The sequence below is a fragment of the Rhincodon typus genome, chromosome 8 (assembly GCF_021869965.1).
Source record: "Rhincodon typus isolate 14 chromosome 8, sRhiTyp1.1, whole genome shotgun sequence".
Lineage (NCBI taxonomy): Eukaryota > Metazoa > Chordata > Chondrichthyes > Orectolobiformes > Rhincodontidae > Rhincodon > Rhincodon typus.
The window spans coordinates 5,372,508-5,392,966 of NC_063339.1; the positions used below are offsets into that span (position 1 = coordinate 5,372,508).

The window sequence follows — 20,459 nt, forward strand, 5'->3', positions numbered from 1 at the left end:
ACAAATAGGTGCAAGTTCAAAAATGGGCAGAATTTGGGCAATGCCAAGTTCACAAAGATTTGAATGAGCAAAGCTGGCTTGAAAGTGTTTTGTGGGTTGCTTTGTCCTGGATGCTGTCAGCTTCTTGAAAGTTGTTTAAAGTTGCTTTCGTCTAGTCAGGTGGGAAGAATTCCACCACACTCTTGATTTGTGCGTTATAAATGGCGAAAAGTCTTTGGGGAGTCAGGAGGCAAGTTACTCGTTGCAGGAGGCCCTAAAAAAGGAGAATGTTAGGCAAGAGGGACCTAGGCAGCTGGAAGCACACCTTTTTAATCGATATTTGTTCACGGGAAGGTGGGTGACTTGACCATCCAAACTGCCTTTGAGAAGGTGCTGGTAAGCTATTTTCCTGAACCACTGGAGTACACGTTGTGTAGTTTCAGGGACAGAGTTCCAGGATTTTGATGCCAAAGCAGTAAAGGAACGATGATGTAGTTTTACGTCAGGATGGTGGCGTTCTTTCAGTTGGTGGCATTGCTGTGTATCTGTTGCAATTACCTTTCCGAGTGGTTTATGTTGCAGTTTTGGAAGGTGCTGTCAAAAGGTGGAACAAAGGTTGTGAGGAATGTGCAAGAAAACTGAACTGAAGAAAGATGGAATTCTCAGAGAGCTGTAGGACTAGAGGAGGTTACTCAATCAATAGAAGGTTAAGACCACAAAGTGATCTGAAAATAATTCAGAATGACAGAGTGTGTAAGGGTGGAAAAGGGTAGTATGGCTGCAAAAATGAGCACTGATGGGACGATATATGGAGTTTTGAACTGTGTCAAGCACAACATCATTTGAGATTAAAACTTTCTGCTCAATGTTGGGCCTATAACCTTGCATTCTAAAAATGGCCTGCAATTTAGGAATTAGTTCTAATTTTGCTAAATGTATCCTATTCAAGCTTCAGTGTGCTCTTATCATCTCTGGGCACAAAGTACCTTGGTCCCAATTTTGATTCTACAGTTTTTTTGCTGCATGTATCAATTCCAGGATCATGTACATAAACAGGAATTAACAATCACACCACCTGTCAAATAAACAAGCCGTTTATTTAATCAAAATTTTACTGAACCATGTCACAAAAATATTAGGCAAAACAAAGCCTTTAAATTACACTATTTGAATATACACTTTATCTACAGATAGTGTGGCCAAACTGTTCCAAGCTATTCTTACACACCAACCATAAAAAATAACTATGGGCACAAGTTCATAAATCCCATGATTCCGGCTGACTGAAGAATTTGGTCCTTTAGCCAGTGGATCTGGGTTCCACAGCCTACTACCGAACTAAGCCAGAGAGAAGTATGGAGCCTAGTTACACTAACATTTCCAAAAAAAAATACAAACGATGACAAAACAAATTGGTAACAACCTTGTGTGTTGGAGGGTTTCTGTCTTTTAAATTAATGGGACTAATTTTCATGTTCTTTCTTAAAACTCACAGGCCACCACACTGGTTTCTGTCCAGACAGGTGTTCTTCAAATGCTGCAAATATGATGACCTGACCAACAGCAACTCTGTCCCAATGCACTGCTCACTGTCTGTAGCACAGTTGATATCACCAAGTTGCATTCACTTCTAGTGCAATGGAGTTTCTCAGTACCAATGACCATGGTGAAACAGACCTTGAATGGAGGCAGAAGTCTTGTGAAGCAACAGCTCACAGCATGTCTTGGGGTGGTGGGACGGGACATTTTGGTCTCAGGCTAGAGGGAGGTAGGAAACCAAGTAGTTGCCAGTGTTATGATTCATGCCATCTTAAAGAGTAATGATGGAAGATTGTTTCTGAAAGGAGTAGCAAGGATCCAAATGTTCACGAGCACAAAACCTTGCCAACATCAAATCTTAATCCCAGCAGGGATTACTACAAACCCATCAGCATCAGGAACTCTGCTTGATATTTTCCCTCATCTCCATGGAGGATGCAGGCCATTTGTAGTATGATGAGCGTGAAGCATTCAAAAATGTTTCCTCTTTCCAAATAAGTTGTCTGTCATCTTTTTCTTGGTTCTTTTTGCTCATTTTAGGGATCAGAGCAAAAAAAAAGACTGGTCCTCATTCCTTCTGACTCCTGGAATGGAAACCCTTAGCAGTTCCTCAAGACAGTACAGCTCATATCTATAATTAACCACTGATATCGGCACAAAGTCGCATCCTATGGCAAGGGAGGCAGGAGTTCCAACTCACCTCAGGAAAACCAAAGTATCTCAGATAAGCTTGCCCTGCCACTCAGCAGTTGTACTGCATCTTAAAGTCCAGCTTTAAAACAGGAGGAAGTGCAGTAAGGATTTTTTTTTTTTTTTTAAATTTGATGTCAAAATAGCTTTTCCTTGACTCAATTTAAAGTAATCCTATAGTCATGGCAATGAGGTGGGGATAAGGATTGGCAGGGAGTACCCAGGTTAATCTGGATCCTAATTCAAAAGCTGCACTGGAGGCTTAACTGCTCAAGGCCAGAAATTCACCTTATCAAAAGTCCTTACTCCCTCAATAAACATCTCCCCATCACCAAAAACTCAGGTGCCCTGGAAAAGCCAAGCTTTTAACTTCTCCAAAGCAACGTGGGGTTTCATCGTCATGGGGCCATAACGATTAGGATCGCAAGAAACAAAAAACAAAAACAAAACAAGGTGGTAAATGGGAAAGATTAAGGCTAAGAGTGAGCAATATTGTTTTACAGCTCACAGAACCCAGAAAGTTACACCCTAACGCAATAGCAAGACAATTTCTAACAGAGATATGGCACTGGAAATGACAACACAGCTTAAGAGAGCAGCTCAGAGAGAAGGGGGATGGTAGTTTAAGGATCTGCTTCCATGGCTTTGGTTGGGGAAGTAACAAATGAAAAGTTGATTCTTCCACTGGTCCTATAGTGAAAGAATCACCTTAAATGGCAGTAAAGCCATAAAGGCCACAAACTCAAATCCATTGACCCCTTCTAGAAAGTACAGGCTGGGCATCAGTTGATGACAGGATCAGGCTGACAGGTGGGCAGGACATTGGAAAATGAACAAAATCAATATAATGAGGTGGAAAAGGGGCAAAAAGTTCATTTAAAGAAAAAGACAAAAAAGGGGACACATTTGAACAAGTGAACAAAATAAGTCAGCCTGTACTTAGCCCGACAAGGACTCCTTACAGAAGACTGTGAGTGAAGCAGGGATGTCAGCAACGAGGTGAGCATCCAAACGGCATCTACTGGAGAGATTCCGCTTTGAATAATTTATGTTGTATTCATATTCATTGCTTTGAGCCATAGGCACAAGAGCAACCAATGTTCAGGTATCACATCACAACCTTCTAGTGAGATGCTCTGAGCAAGTGCACAGTATTTTTCACAGATGCATGTTGGCCAATTTCACCTTGCATTTAGTTCCAAAAACACAGTTATACTTTAGAAGCACATTCAAAATTCTGGCAGCACTCCATCGATGTTCTAGCTGGTAGGAAAGGCAGCCAAGGCCATAACGATCAGGAAAAATCACAGCTTCAAGCCCTGTGTCTGCTTAATTAACCAAAATCAGACAATGGGAAGGGACAACATGGAAAAAGAAAATTACACTTGGCTCCTGTAGCTGATAACTATCAGGGCCCTCCTGTTTGATTGAATACCAGGTAAGGGCAGGATTGGCACTCTGAAATGATGCCCTCCTCAGATGTACAGTCTCCCAACACAAAGAATTTCAAATTTGACACTGGTTGAGGAGGGTAACCAGGACCTGTCCTTGAAGACTTCAGGTGACAACAGGTCCAAGGTAAAGGAAGAGAAGATGAAGGAAATGGCCATTAAAAGAAAAGGTTCCAGTGGCAAATTACGATAACATTGGTTTCTGAAAGGGCTCTGGTGGGACAGCTTACCTGGAACAAAATTACACAAGAATCACATTCTGCAAGCTCTAGATGGTAAGATCATGAATTGATTTGCCTCTTAACCAACCAATATTCCTTTGGCATTTCCATTATCTTAAAAGCAGCACACTTGAAATTCTAGTCCATTAAAAGAAACAAGTATTAAAATAGCCTAAATTAGACCGTAAAATGGAGATTGGGCATCTTGCATCAGAACTTCGTTCTGCTCAGCAGGCGGTGTCTGTCCATGAAGCTTCACGAGGGCTCATTTGCCATGTGCAAGACTCACTAGTTGTTTTTTTAAAAATCAACCAAGGGGTTTCAATCCAAACTTGGCAAGCAGCGAGAGGTGATCAGATGAGCAGATGCCATTGGGCAACCCGTTGGCCAGCCAGATGTCATGTTCAGACAACAAGGAAAGTCGGCCCAGCAGTTTGAGGGGTCCGTCCTTGTACCGCCTACGCCCTATCAGGAAGAAAAGAGATGACGGTGTCATAATGCGCTGGGGAGGATGGGGTGAGATTCGAGTGCTCACACTGATCATTTCTAAGGCAGGATTAATAGCCATGAAGAATGGCCTGAAGTCACTGCTTTAGCAAATGCAAAACAGGACAGCAGCTGCTTCAAACACTGATTTTAAATTACAAGTATTTATCAATTCAGCATAGTAAATAAATTAGCTGGTGTCAGTCAGAAGTCACCAGGTCCTTAAATGGACAAAAAAGGTTTAACATTTCACAACCTCAGACCTCCCCGAACAGCCAAAGAACTTTTGATCTATTGAAATGCAGCAGTCAGTTTACATATAGCAAATTCTCCCAAAAAGAATTGATTCTTTTTAAGGCATTGATTAAGACGTAAATTTTATCAAAACACTGGAGATAATTTTCTTCTTAGATGTTTGGTAGTTTGGAACTCAAGTATTGCTGATAAAGGACACACTTTGTCAAAGCCTTGCACTGAGCATGGCAGTTCACAACAACACCAATTCAAAGGAAAAACAGGATAGAGTGGACTTTGATAATTAGTGGTGCTACCTCCGAGATATGGCTCAGCACATCCCTTCAGCTGTTCACAACAAGCAAGGTACTGACCGTACCCAACCAGCCCCTGCTTACAAAACTCAATGTCCAACAGTAGATGTGATTCCACAATTGGAGAACATTGGCCGGATAATCCTGAGTGCGTGAAGAATTATGCTGACAAACAATTTAGGATTGCCAGTCAAGGTCAGAGGGTGGGACACATGCATGTACTGTAAGCTACATTAACACAAAAGAACCTGTTCTTTGCAGACAAAGAACATGCACACACACACACTGCATATATTTTAACTCAAACAAAATAGGTGAAGCTGTTTGCTGGTTCATTTTTTAGGGCAATACCCTGACCAACCACAGTCAAGCTGCTTGGTTTAAAATTTGAACAATAAATGGCAGTTAACTGTCAATCATTAACTGCTGCATTAACTTGCCAACAGAGCAGCATTCTCCTCTCATACAATATAAATGTAATATTCCCTTTGAACTGGTATTCTTGCAAATTGTCCTAATATGAGTAAAAGACAATAAGCTTCAACAAAACGTGCCTTTTTCAGTAATACTCATGTCCTTCTCTTCAAAATTCAATCTTCCATTCCTACCTGAGTGGGCAAAATGGAGGTCTCAATGTCATGGGTGAGATGATAAACTATCAATAGCTTGGCATTCCCTCAGTAATGCACTCGTGCCAACCTGAATTTTGTGCTCAGATATCTGGAGTGGCATTTTAACCTATAATTTTGTGACACAGGTGAGAGAACTTGACATTGAGCTCAGTGTCTAAGGGATTAATACAAAATGGGCCAAGGAGTGGCAGATGGAGTTTAATTTAGATAAATGGGAGGTGCTGCATTTTGGAAAGGCAAATCAGGGCAGGACTTATACACTTAATGGGAAGGTCCTGAGGACCATTGCACCAAAGGCCTCTTTGTTCAGCAGGTTCATAGTTCCTTGAAAGTGGAATCCCAGATAGAGAGGATGGTGAAGGCAGCATTTGGTACGCTTGCCTTTATTGGTCAGTGCACAGAGTATAGGAGTTGGGAAGTCTCATTTGCGACTACAGCACATTGGTTAGGCAACTTTTGGAATACTGCAGGTAATTCGGGTCTCCCTGCTATAGGAAGGATGTTGTGAAACTTGGAAGGGTTCAGAAAAGATTTACAAGTATGTTGCCAGGGTTGGAAGTTTTGAGCTCTAAGGAGAGGCTATTCTCCCTGGTGCGTCGGAGGCTCAGGGGTGACATTATAGAAGTTTAGAAGATCATGAGCGGCACTGATAGGGTGAATAGCCAAGGTCTTCTCCCCAGGGTGGGGGACCCAAAACTAGACGGCATAGGTTTAAGGTTAGAAAGGAAGATTTAAAAAGAACCTAAGGGGCAACTTTTTCACGTGCGTGTATGGAATGAGCTGCCAGAGGAAGCTGGTACAATTACAACATTTAAGAGACATCTGGATGGGTACATGAAATAGGAAGGGTTTAGAAGGATATGGGCCAAATGCTGGCAAATGGAGTAGATTAATTTATGATATCTGGTCAGCATGGACGAGTTGGACCAGAGTTTGTTTCTGTGTTGTACAGCTGTATGACTCTAAGTGCTGTTAACAGTTCAGGGGCACACTTTGTCAAAACTCTACTGTTATTTCTGGTAAAACATACCTAATTTTTTTTTAAAACCAGGGAATTTATAACAAATATGCAACGATTGCACTGCTTCTTCCATTTAAACCAGTGTTATAGTTATCATCACACATTAAATACACAAATTGCCTTGGATTGTGGAAGATGCTTTTCTACTTTAATTCCATGTATCTGTCATCTATTTGTCATAAACCCAATAATAAGATATAACTATGTGGCCCTCTGCAGTTTCTGAAGCCAAGTCTGTTGTACACACCAGAAAAGGCAAGTTGGAATTATGTTACCATTCCTGTGGTAGAATATGCGCATGTAGGAGTGCTAAACATGCAATCCCTATGTCAAAACAGAACAGCATTCTTAATTCAAACTGTTGAATGCAAATCTACATTCCCACCACCCACATTCTGCCACATTCCTGGATACAAACCTTTTCCACTCTTATCGGTGACTGGTTGTGCTGAGTAGAAGATGTAATCTACGGTGAGGCCAAAACCAGATGAGCAGGTTGTAACCTCAGGCCGACCTGTATCAGGCAGATAATGACTGTACACCGATGTTAGGTTGAGGTTGTGTCGGAGGGTGGTTGGAGACCTGAGGGGACAGAAAGACACCAAACAACATCATATCTGTCACATTGTTAATTTCAAGAACCCAAGTGCAGATAACCGACAGAGTTGAAAATTTTGAAACTCCACAAAGTTGTGAAGGATATTAGTGAAGCAAGATGTCAATTTAAAACAATCTGGCAGCTTTTATAGCTATTTATTCTTTTGCCAAACTATTACAATCTTTCTTGAACAAGGCTGTAATTTTTCTAAGGATAATGCCAGCAATTACAGTGAGTTAGTTTAACTTTGGTGGGGGCAGAAGTTTTACAAATTATTTAGAATACAATTAGAAGTCACATGAAAAAAACCAGGGGTTGACTATGAAAAGTCAACACAAATTTCTAAAAGGAAAATCACAATTAACTAACTTGGAGTTTTTTTAAAAGTAGTAACAAAAAGGCTTGATGATGGTAATGCTGTTGATGTGATGAACATGGATTTCCAGAAGGCATTTCATACAGTGCCACACAACTGACTTGTGAGAAAAGCCACAGGTCATAGTGAAAAAGGGACAGTAACAATGTGGATACAAAACTGGCTGAGCGTTAGGAAACAGAGTAATGGTCAAAGGGTTTTAAAATCAGACTAGAGGAAGGTTTAGTAGTGGCGTTCCCAAGGGTCGGTCTTGGGGCCCCTCGCTTTTCCTGATGTATATTAATGATCTGGAGCTTGCTGTGTAGGGGACAATTTCAAAGTGTGCAGATAACACTAAACTTGGAAGAATAGTATACTGTAAGGAGGACAGTGTGGAACTCCAAAAGGACATTGCCAAGTAGGTGGAGTGGGCAGATAAAGTTCAATGCAGAGAAGATGAATTTTGATCAGAGAAACATTGAAAGACTATATAAAATACAGGATACAATTCTAACGCAGGTGCAGGAGCAGGGGGGCCTAGGTGTGTATGTGCACAGATCATTGAAGGTGGCATGTCAGACAGAGACAGCAGTTAGTAAGCTTATAGTGTTCTCAGCCTTATTAATAGGGGCATAGAGTACAACAGCATGCAGCTGATGTTGAACTTGTACAAGACACTTGTTAGACCTCAGCTGGAATACTGTACATAGTTACATGCATTACATCTTAGAAAAGATGTGAATCCATTGGAGAGAGTGCAGAAGTGATTTATTAGAATGGTTCCATGATTGAGAAACTTCAGAAGTGAGGACAGCCTGAAGAACATGGGGACTGTTCTCCTTGGAGATAAAGCAGTTCAGACGAGATTTAACAGAGGTTCACAAATCATGAGTGTGATGGACAGAGTAGATAGGAGAAACTGTTCCTGCTCATAAAAGAAAAAAAAGGCACAAATTTAAAATGATGAGCAAACAAGGATGATGTGACAGAAACAAGTCAGACAGAAACTAGTTGGGAGTATGGAATGAACAGCCTAAAGATATGGAAGAGGCAGCTATTCGAAAGAGCATCGGATGATTATTTGGATAGAAATGTGCAAGGATATGAGGAAAAGGTAGAAGATTGACACTCATAACAGAAACAGTATAGGCATGATGGGCCAAGTGGCCATCTTCTGCGCTTTAATAATTCTGTAAAAATCTGATTTATTAAACTGGATTCTATAACATGCTAGGCATGAACTCAAAACCTCTAGATTTGTAGCACAGTGGCATAATCACTACAACATCATCTTTCTTCACCCAGTCAGAAGTCACACAACACCAAGTTATAGTCCAACAGGTTTATTTGAAACTACAAGCTTTCAAAGTGCAGTCCCTTGTCAGGTGAAGTGAGAGGGGAAAGCACACAGACACAGAATTTACAGGTGGAGAGATCAAAAGATCATACAACTAGTGTGAGTGGAGTGTCGAATAATAAGTCTCTCCAGGTGACCAGGGGTGTTAGACAGTGTGCGTAAGTGTCAACAGCTGAACAACAAGTGAAGGAATGACCTATAAACTGATTAAAATGAGGCAGAGAGATAATTACAAAAAATTAAAAATAAGGCAGTGCTGGAGACAAACTAAATGACTAGAAATAACATGACAGATATAACAGCCGCATGCCAAGGGTGTAACAAAGTAATAAGTAATCAAAAACTAGACAAACTAATTAAGGTAGAGAGATCATAACAATTTATCATCAAGGTGATAGTAAGGAAGGTTTTACAGATACAGAACACTGTGGTGGGGTCACATATAACTTGACATGAACCCAAGATCACAGTTGAGGCCGGTATGGAGCTTGGCTCTCAGTCTCTGCTTGATGATTCTGCATTGCTGCGTATCTCAAAGTCCACCTTGGAGGACACATACCCAAAGATCAGAGGCTGAACGTCCTTGACCGCTGAAGTGCTCCCCCACTGGGACGGAACTTTCCTGTCTGGCAATGGTTACTCAGTGTCCATTCATCCGTTGTCGTAGCATCTGCATAGTCTTGCCAATATACTATGCCTTGGGGCATCTTTGCCTGCAGCGTGGGAGATAGACAACGTTGGCCAAGTCATGTGTATCTGCTGTGTACGTGATGGGTGGTGTTCCCACGTGTGATGGTAATATCCATGTCAATGATCTGACAGGTCATGCAGAGGTTGCCATGGCAGGGTTGTGGTCAATACTGTTCCGAAGGCTGGGTAGTTTTGGTGCGATACCACTATGTAGTTGCTTCAGTAATTCCTCGCCATGAATCCAAAGGAAGAAAGTGTCAATGAATCTGGTGTATAGCATTGGTCGGAGGTCCTGCACAGCAAAGCAGTCTTGCTCGAACTGGTGCAGGAAACTGTTGGCACATTGGGATGCTAATCTGGTCCCCATGGTTGTTCTGTGCGTCTAGATGAAGAACGGGTTATTGAAATTGAAGATGTTATGGTAGAGGATGAAGCGTCTGGAAATTGGCAGTTGTTGGTATTGAGTACTGAGGCTGTTGCGGTGATGCCGTCATCGTGGGGCATGCAGATGTCGAGTGTAAAAACGTCCATCGTGTCGAGCCTAGTGCAGCGGTCTTCTTGAGGGGTCCAGTTCGACCCATGGATCTCTCGGTCGACTGTTCTGGTTTATTGGTCATCTCATTGGGCTTGCTGCTGACATCTTGGGTTAACGGAAGAATTCCTCATTTACCTGATGAATTCCTCTGTGTCTGCCATGAGACCAATGGGGTCTATTTTGGTAGTGGGGCAGACATTGAGCCCTCGGCTGAGAATTTCCATTTCTTCCGGTTGAGGGGGGTGGTCAGACAAGCTGATGACAGATTTCCCTGTGGGGGTAGTGGTTTCAACTGTGGGACCAGGGAAGGCTCAGTTGCTGCTGATGGTGATGCCAAGTTTCTCCAGTTTCCTGTTCTTGGTGTGCATGTAGATGATGTAGTTCCATTGGTGTCACGTAACCTCTGACTTTGTCCACCCGAGTCCAACACCGGCACCTCCACATCATGGCTACCATTGACACCACAAACTGCCAGCTCAAAGTGGAAAAGATCTCCAAGAAGATTGCGCATATTAACACAGACATCAAGTTTCTGTTGAGATGTATGAAAGCACAGAAGATCCTGAAAGGACTACAGATCACAAAACCACTCAGGTCGACCAACCACACAGACTATGCTGACAGACTCTGCCGTCGCACCTCTCGCACACTCCTCAATCATCTTGTACAAGAACTCTACAACAGATGCTGCAACCTTGAAATTTAGTACAGTCCATATTCCCAGCTTGTGCTCAGTATAAAGCAGAGCAGCTACAAGACACTGCCAAGCAGACGAGGCAACGGAACTATACCACCTACACTCACACCAAGGACAAGAACAAGAAACTGGAGAAACTTGGCATTACCACCAGCAGCAACCAAGCCTCCCCTGGTACGATGGTGGAAACCAGTACCACCACAGAGAAATCCATCAACTTGTCTGACTGTTCAACTGGTCGAAATCGAAGTTCTCAGCCAAGGGCTCAATTTCTACTAAAATGGACCCCATTGGTCTCACAGCATACACAGAGGAATTCATTAGGCGAATGAGGAGCCTCTGGAAATTCTTTCGCAAACCCCAAGATGTCAGCAGTGAGCCCAATGAGACAACCAATGAACCAGAACAGTCAGAAAAATCCGTGGTGCAGCAACCAAAGAAGAGAGTTAAATTGGACCCCTCTGGAAGACTGCTGCACTAGGCTCGAAATGTACGCCCAAGATGTCAGGAGAGACGTTAACTCTAGATTCATCAGCCATGCTCACAAAATAGTGCAGAACATCACCCAAGCACAACGCAATACGGTGCTCTCAAGACCAATCACAACATTGTCATCAAACCAGCAAAGGATGAGCCATTATCACACAGAACAGAACGGAGCACTGCAAAGAAGCATACTGACAACTGAACAACCAGGAACACTACAGACAACTACCAGTCAATCCAACCAAAGAACACACCCATCAACTCAACAGACAGATCAAGACCTTTCAGTCAGACCTTCAGAATATCCAAGCACTCTCATCCCACATACTTCTCGCATAGGAGACTTTCACCACCTTCCAAAGATACACAAAGCCAAGACACCTGGACGTCCCACCATATCAGGCACTGGGACCCTGTGTGAGAACCTCTCTGGGTGTGTCAAAGGCATCTCGAAACCCACTGCACAAGGAACTCCCAGCTTCTGTCACGACACTACAGGTTTCTTACAGAAACTCGGCACTCAGACCAGTAGAACCAGGAGCCGCCTTCGTCACAATGGACGTTTTGGCACGTGACACCAGCATCCCCCATGACAACATCATTGCTGCAACAGCCTCAGTATTCAATACCAACAACTGCCAATTTCCAGGCGCCATCCTACAACTCATCCGCTTTATCCTCGCCCACAATGCCTTCACCTTCGACAACCAGTTCTTTTTTCAGACACGTGGAACAGCCATGGGGGCCAGATCTACAACATTTTCATGCACAAGTTCGAACAAGACTTATTTGCTATACACCAGATTCATTAACATTTTCTTTCTTTGATCTCATAGCAAGGAATCACTGAAACAACTACATAGCGATATCAACAAGTTTCATCCCACCATCAGACTTACCATGGACTACTCTTCAGAATCAGTCTCATTCTTGGACATCGCCGTCTCCATCAAGAACAGAGCTCTCAGTACCTCACTCTACCGCAAGCCCACTGATAACCTCAATGCTGCACTTCTCTAGTTTCTACCCTAAACATATTAAAGAAGCCATACCCTACGGACAAGCCCCGCACATGTACAGGATCTGCTCAGATAAGGAGGAACTCGACAGGATACCTAAAGATTTTGAAAGACACCCTCATAAGAGCAGGATACGATGCTCAACTCATCAATCACTAGTTCTGACATGCCACAACGAAAAACTGCCAGAACCTCCTCAGAAGACAGACAAAGGATACGACTTCCCCAGAGTGGAGAGACTATGCCATGTTCTTTGCTGCCTTCAACATGTCATCGATGACAGTGAGCATCTCACCATGGTCATACCTACGCCTCCACTTCTTACCTTCAAACAACCACCAAACCTTAAACAGACCATCGTTCACAGCAAAACTACCCAGCCTTTGGGACAACATTGACCACAACACCGCCATGGCAACCTCTGCAAGTCATGTCAGATCACTGACATGGATACTACCATCGCATGTGGGAACACCACCCACAACATACACAGTGGATACTCATGCGACTTGGCCAATGTTGTCTATCTCAAACGCTGCAGGCATGGTATATTGGCAAGACCATGCAGATGCTATGACAACAGATGAATGGACACTGGGCAACAATCGCCAGACAGGAATGTTCCCTCCCAGTCAGGGAATACTTCAGTCGTCAAGGAAATTCAGCCTCCAATCTTCAGGTAAGTGTCCTTCAAAGCGGACTTTGAGATACACAACAACGCAGAATCGCTGAGCAGAAATTGCCTCAACTGCGATCTTGGGTTCATGTCGCTCTACATGTGACCCCACCACACCGCTCTGTATCAGTAAAACCTTCTTTACTGTCCTGTTTTGTCACCATCACCATGATAAGGAAGGATTTTTTCAAACGAAGGTGCTCATCTCTCACATCTCATTAATCCTACTTGAGATAACAGCTCAATTGTATCCAAACACAACCAATGATGGGGTTCATTTGTGGATAAACTGAAAAAATTCTCTAAATTTCTTCTCAGCTCTTGGATATTTAAGATCACAAATCTACACTGCTGAGAACATTGCTAAAATTCTGAAAAGTCAATTGAAAAGTCCAGTCAAGACACACTTTTCAACACAACTCACCCTGCTCATGCCTTTCTCCAAATTTCAGCAATCTGCAAGGCCATTACCTGACCAATTGCTGGAAGACTTTCTCTGCTAAATTGCAAACATTACAATTTAATTTAAGGTAATTCACAAAATGGAACATTCCAAGGCCATAGAAAGGGTATATGTATTTACTAAAGTTTACAAACAATGAGGGTATTTAGTTATGTGAAGAGACTGGAGAAGTTGGGGTTAACCTTCTTATAAAGAACTTTATGGGGATATTAAATGGGAATGTTTAAAACACTGTCGCAGATTGGAATTTGTTGGAATAGTTTGGAATGTGCCAAGTTTCCAAAGAAACGCATTCCAAGAAACCATGATGTCAAGAGTTCCAATATTTCAGCACTGTAAGTGATCCCAACACTTATTTCCAGCTGCCATTTAAAGCTAGATTTTAAAAATATTAATCCAGTTGCTGTTTGACAACACAATACATACCTATTACAGAAGAGCTCATCCTCTGGCTCGGATACACTGACATAGCGTTCTGAACCATCCCCTGGAGGCTCTGAATGGAGACAGCAATAAGATGGGCAGACTGAGAAACAATGGTCTCACTATTAAACATCGTCCCACAACAAATTGGAGAGGAAATGGTTTAAAATGTCTAACCTGACCCACACATGCCCACTCACATGGGTTGGAGAGAATCCTGGAAGTTAAAAGATAATTGGGCATCTCCCTTTCAGGCGAACAGCCCCCACCACCCAACCTCTCAGACAGACAGACACACACACACACACACACACACACACACACACACACACATCATCATTGTTGTCCCCATCCACCTCCATGTCAATGTCAGGGCCAGAGCTTCACTATTAGGGGAGTGTTAGCAGGTTAGATTTGCACATCAACCTGACTGTACCTGGTTTTGCATCAGTCACACCTTCAATGAAGACAAGATTCTCTGGACGTTCGAGCGCTGGCGCGGAGTATTGAAGCTGAAGGAGAAACTCACGGCCATATCTGCGTTTTCCTAAATGAGGGAACAAAATCAGATACCAAGCACTGCAAGCATCACTTGAGTAATGAAACTTGGCAGGAAGCTATAGAGTGTGTGACATATATGGTCACATTGGATTTCCAAATTTGGCAGTGACACACCAAACAGATATTGACCACAGCCCACAAGATGACAGGTACGACAAAAAGAATTTCCAAACTGATCTTGTTCTTTTAGCAGTCTGCTACAGAGCAAGCGAGATCATAGGCTAAATCCACCCATTAGAGCAAAGGCAATCAAAATAATGAAGTGAAAACACCTTAAATTCAAACAACAAAAGCAGAATGGTGGCAGTCATGTTGGTTACTACTACAACAATTTCACTCAGCAGTACAAATTAACAATTCCTTTCCTCAAAACTTGTTAAGTGTCAATTGAATTGCAACAATAATTGTGAAGACGTCAGGAAAGTGCACCGCTTTGCTAAATGTAGGCATTTATTTCTATTACTTGGCATTTTCATAAAGTGTACTTACTGTGAAATGTAGAAATACAGAACATTCTCAACATTAAGTTACACATTAAACAGCATGAGAAAAAAAATCCTTACTTTAAAAGATTCTGAAATAGGCCTGTTTTGATACTTGAGTCCATCTTGTGTGAATGAGCTCAAGACAAAACTCTGCCCTTAGTGTTATGTTGTAAAATTCACAGAATCATAGAATACAATCACAGAATCTCTCCAGGCTATTCTGCCTAGCAAATCCACACAGACCCTCCAAAGAACATCCCACCCAGATCAACCTTTCTCCTGACCTATGCTTGTGACTCTGCATAATCCATAACCTACATACCTATGGACACAATGGGCAACTTCGCATGGCCAATCCAACAAACCTGCGCATCTTAGGACTGTATAGGAGGAAACCAGAGCACCTGGAGGAAACTCTCACAACCATGGGGAGAACGTGCAAACGCCACACAGAAACTTGCCCAAGGGTGGAATCGAACCCGGGTCCCTGGTATGGTGAGGCAGCGGTGCTAACGACTGGGCTATCATGCCACCTTATTCAGTGTGACCTATACTGAACATACCATTTAAAAGTTTGGAGACAACCAATCTGTAACATTACATCACAGCCCAAATTCAAGCATCCTCCTACATACAGAATTGGCTGTCCAATAGAAGACAGAGGGTGGCCGTAGATGGAAAGTATTCAGCTTGGAGCTCAGTGACCAGTGGTGTTCAGCAGGAATCTGTTCTGGGGCCCCTGCTCTTTGTGATCTTTATAAAGGACTTGGATGAGGAAGTGCAAAGGTGGGTTAGTAAATTTGCTGATGACACGAAAGTTGATGGTGTTGTGGATAGTGTGGAGGGCTGTTGTAGGTTGCAATGGGACAGTGGCAAGATGCAGAGTGGGCAAAGAAGTGGCAGATGGAATTCAACCCTGAAAAGTGTGAAGTGATTCATTTTGGAAGGCCCAATTTGAATGCAGAATACAGGGCTAACGGCAGGATTCTTGGCAGTGTGGAAGAACGGAGGGATGTTGGGGTTCACATCTCAAAGTTGCCACCCAAATTGATAGGGTTGTTAAGGTGGCGTATGGCATATTGGCTTTCATTGGCAGGGGAATTGAGTTTAAGAGTTGTGAGGTTATGCTGCAGCTCTATAAAACCCTGGTTAGACCACACTTGGAATATTGTGTTCAGTTCTGGTCGCCTCATTATAGGAAGGCGGTGGATGCAGAAGCTTTAGAGAGGGTGCAGAGGAGATTTACCAGGATGCTGCCTGGACTGGAGGGCAGGTCTTATGAGGAAAGGTTGAGAGAGCTAGGGCTTTTTTCTTTGGAGTGAAGAAGGATGAGAGGTGACTTGATAGAGGTTTACAAGATGATGACAGGCATAGATAGTGGATACCCAGAGAATTTTTCCTAGGGTGGAAATGACTATTACGAGGGGGCAAAATTTTAAGATGATTGGAGGAAGGTATAGGGGAGATGTCAGAAGTAGGTGCTTCACACAGAGAGTGGTGGGTGCGTGGAATGCGCTGCCGGCGGTGGGAATGGAGTCAGATACATTAGGGACATTTAAGCGACTCCTGGATAGGCACGGGGATGATAATAAAATGCAGGGTATGCAGGGTAGTTTGATCTTAGAGTAGGATAATAGGTTGGCACAACATCGTGGGCCAAAAGGCCTGCACTGTACTGTACTGTTCTATGTTCTTAAAACAGAACTTGTGTCAAATTATCCTGATCTTACATCTCATACCATACTCCAAAACAGCTCAGTGCCACGATGAGGCCTCAATTTTGTCCTCAAGTGTATAGAATAATTCAAAGTAATAGGTGGCCATTTAGTTCAATGGGTCAGTTCTACAATTAAACAGCTAATTTACACTACAACTCCACATACCTGCCTTTACCTTTGATAACCTTACCCATTAAAGATTTTGCAAATTTCAAGAGATCCATAGCTTATCAGAACTGAATTCCTACACTTTGCATGAAGCAGTATTCATGATTTCACTTCTGAATGGCCTGACTGTCATCTTAAGACACTGTGCTCTTGTTGTCTAATTATATATCCCTTTATTATTTTAAACACCTTGATTAGATCATCACTCAATGCTCTAAACTCAAGAAGACACAAGCCAAATTTATACATGTCCTAATAATTTAAACTGTTTCACCCCTGACATCACTGGCCAATTCTTATTGCACCATCTTCCTGGGGTCTGGTGCTCATAACTAAACTAATTTAGATAGATGGATGACTGTCAAGAGAGGTATGAAGGCATTGCAGGATTCTCCTGTGGCTATTCCTCTCTCAAACAGATGTGCCATTTTGGGTACTTTTTTTTGGGTTGGGGGTGGTAGTCTCTCAGAAAAAAGAAGCAGAAACCAGATCTTGGGCACCAAGAATGATTCTTCTGTTATTCAAGGTTTGTCAAATGAGCATTTGTTTTGAGGACTCTCCAGTCAGGGGCACAGAAAGGAGATTCTGCAGCTACAAGAGAGAAATTCAGGATGGTATGTTGCTTCTCTGGTGCCAGGGTCAAGGACATCTGAAGTGTTTGCAGCATATTGTCAAAGGGGAAAGTGAGAAGCCAGAAGTTGTTGTACAAACTGGTAAGAACGACATGGTTAGGGAAAGGGTTGAGACTTTGCAGAGCGAATATAGGAAGTGAGGTGGGAGGTTAAAAAGCAGAAACTCAAAAAGTAGTAATCTCTGATTACTCAGAGTCAGAGTAATACAGCATGGAAACAGGCCCTTCAGCCCAAACTCGTCCATGTTGACAATAGCGCCCACTCAGCTAGTTCCAATTGCTCGCATTCAATCCATATCCTTCCAAACCCTTCCCATCTGTATAGTTATCCAAATGTTTTTTAAATGTTGCTATTGTACCTGCCTCAACCACTTTCTCTGGCAGCCCATTCCATATACGCACTACTCTCTGTGCGAAAAAGTTGTCCCTCAGCTCTTTCTTACTGTCACCTTAAAACTATGCCCTCTATTTTCAATTCTGCATCCCTGGGAAAAAGACTATATGCATTCATCCTATCTATGCCCCTTATGCTTTTATATACCTCAATAAGGTCACCCCTCATTCTCCTACGTTCCAAGGAATAAAGTCCTATCTTGGTCAACCTCTGTCTATAAACTCAGGCCGACTAGTCCTGACAACATCCTTGTAAATTTTCTTTGCACACTTTTCAGTTTAACTATGTCTCTCCTATAACAGGGTGACCAAAACTGAACACAATACTCCAAGTGCGGCCTCACCAACAAATTATACAACTCTAACATAACGTCCCAACTCCTACACTCAATTCCTCATCGATGAAGGCCAGCATGCTAAATACCTTCTTCATCACCCAGTCGACATGTGACACCACTTTCAACGAACTATGTACTTATACTCCCAGGTCCCTCTGTTCCACAACACTCCTCAGGACCTTACCATTTACTGTATAAGTCTTAGCTTGGTTTGACTTTCCAAAAGTGCAACACCACACACTTATCTGTATTGAATTGCATTTGCCAATCCTCAAACCACTTCCCCATCTGATCAAGATCTCGCTGTAATTTTTGATAACCTTCCTCGCTATCAATGATACCTCCTAATGTTGTATCATCCACAAACTTACTAATCATGCCTTGAACATTCACATCCAGATTATTTATGTAAATAACAAATAACAAAGGTCCCAGCACTGACCCTGTGGCACACCGCTAGTCACAGGCCTCCAGTCTGAGAAACAACATTCAACCATCACCCTCTGCTTCCTACCATCCAGCCAATTTTGAATCCAATTAGCTAGCTCTCCCTGGATCCCATGTGACCTTTCATGACTAGCCTGCCGTGCGGGACCTTGTCAAAGGCCTTACTAAAGTCCATTTAGATACCATCCACTGCCCTACCCTCATCCATCCTCTTGTTTACCTCTTTGAGAACCTCTAAAAGCTTTGTCAGATATGACTTCCTGCTCACAAATCCATTCTGACTATCCCTAATCAGACTTTGACTATCCAAATGTTGATTGACCTTAGTATCCTCTCCAATTACTTGCCTACCACTGATGTCAGGCTTACTGGCCTGCAGTTCCCTGGCTTGTCTTTGCTACCTTTCTTAAACAATGGAACAACATTGGCCACCCTCCAGTCTTCTGGAACTTCATCAGTGGCTACAGATGAAGCAAAAATCTCTGCTAGGGCCTCTGCAATTTCTTCCCTAGCTTCTCACAATGTCCGAGGAGGGACTTGATCAGGTCCAGGGGATTTATCCACTTTAATGTGCTTTTAGTCTGCAAACACCTCCTCTCTGATAATGTGTATTTGGTCCAAAACATCACCACTTGTTTCCCTTATTTCCTTAGCATCCATGATTCTCTCCTCAGTAAACACTAAGGAGAAATATTTATTAAAAATCTCCCCCATCTCCTGTGGCTCCAAACATAGACAGCCATGCTGATCTTTAAGGGGACCTATTCTTTACCTAGCCACCCTTTTACTCTTAAAATAGCTATAGAACCTCTTGGGATGATCTTTAACCTTATCTGCCAGATCCATTTCATACTCTCTTCTTGCTCTTCTGATTTCCCTCTTAAGTGTGCTCCTACACATTTTATAGTCATCGAGGGATTCACTTCAGCCCTATAGCTTAAACCCAATGTATGCCACCTTCTTTTTCCTGACCAGAGCCTCAATATCCCTTGTCAGCCAGTAATCCCTAAACATGCCAGCTTTTTCATTCGCCCTAACAGGGACAAACTGTCCCTGGACTCTTGGTATCACACTTCTAAAAGCCTCCAAGTTGCTCGTCATTCCTTTCACTTCAAACAGATTCACCCAATCAACCTCTGCGAGATCCTGCCTAATGGCCCCAAAATTAGCCCTGCTCTAGTTTAGTAGCTTAGCCTGTGGACCTGTCATCTTTTTCCATAACTATGTTAAAACTAGAAGAGTTATGGTCACTGGACGCAAAGTGCTCTCTGACTGACACTTCAGTTACTTGCCCGACCTTGTTCCCTAGGAGGAGGTCCAGTGCTGCACCCTCCCGTGCAAGCCCATCTACATATTGATATAGAGGACCCTATTCCCAGTGCCAAGTGCTAGAGAGAGTAGGAACAAGAAGATAGGGAAGATCAATCAATGGCAAAGGAGATGGTGCATTGGGCTAGGATTGAAATTTTTGGACCATTTGAATCTCTTCTGGGGCAAAAAAGACCTGTTCAAAAGGGACAGGTTTCAACTGAACATGAAGGGGACCAATACGCTGGCGGGAAGATTTTCTAGTTCCATTCGGGAGCCTTCAAAGTAGTCAGCAGGAAACAGAGGAGCAAATATACAGAGAAATCTCAGATACATGTAAGAATAATAGGGTTGGGGGGGGGGGGGGGGGGGAAGCGGGCCATTCGGCCCATCGAGTCCATACCGACCCTTTGAAGAGAATCAGGAAGTATGTAAAACCATGTATGTTGAGGGCGACAGAGAAAGTAGAAAGTAAGAGTGTACATGAGAGCCAAAGTTTCAGTTCTTGATTAAACATTCAGAACACACAGGGGAGGTGAGCAAA

General features: G+C 42.8%; 1 protein-coding gene across 2 annotated transcripts in view; it reads right to left on the bottom strand.

Moving 5' to 3' along the window:
• Window positions 1-1,057: 1,057 nt before the first annotated feature.
• The window catches only part of LOC109935766 (protein angel homolog 1-like), a 31,949-nt gene continuing 12,547 nt past the window's right edge, over window positions 1,058-20,459 (bottom strand). The window contains exons 7-10 of one of the 2 annotated variants that reach the window (XM_020534404.2): window positions 14,303-14,413; window positions 13,870-13,939; window positions 6,986-7,149; window positions 1,058-4,345 (exon numbers count right to left, since the gene is read on the bottom strand). In XM_020534404.2, the coding sequence (XP_020389993.2) occupies window positions 4,188-4,345; window positions 6,986-7,149; window positions 13,870-13,939; window positions 14,303-14,413 (503 nt within the window). In that variant the 3' untranslated portion in view covers window positions 1,058-4,187. The remainder of the gene's footprint in view (window positions 4,346-6,985; window positions 7,150-13,869; window positions 13,940-14,302; window positions 14,414-20,459) is intronic. The other variant, XM_048600117.1, reaches the window with a different exon arrangement.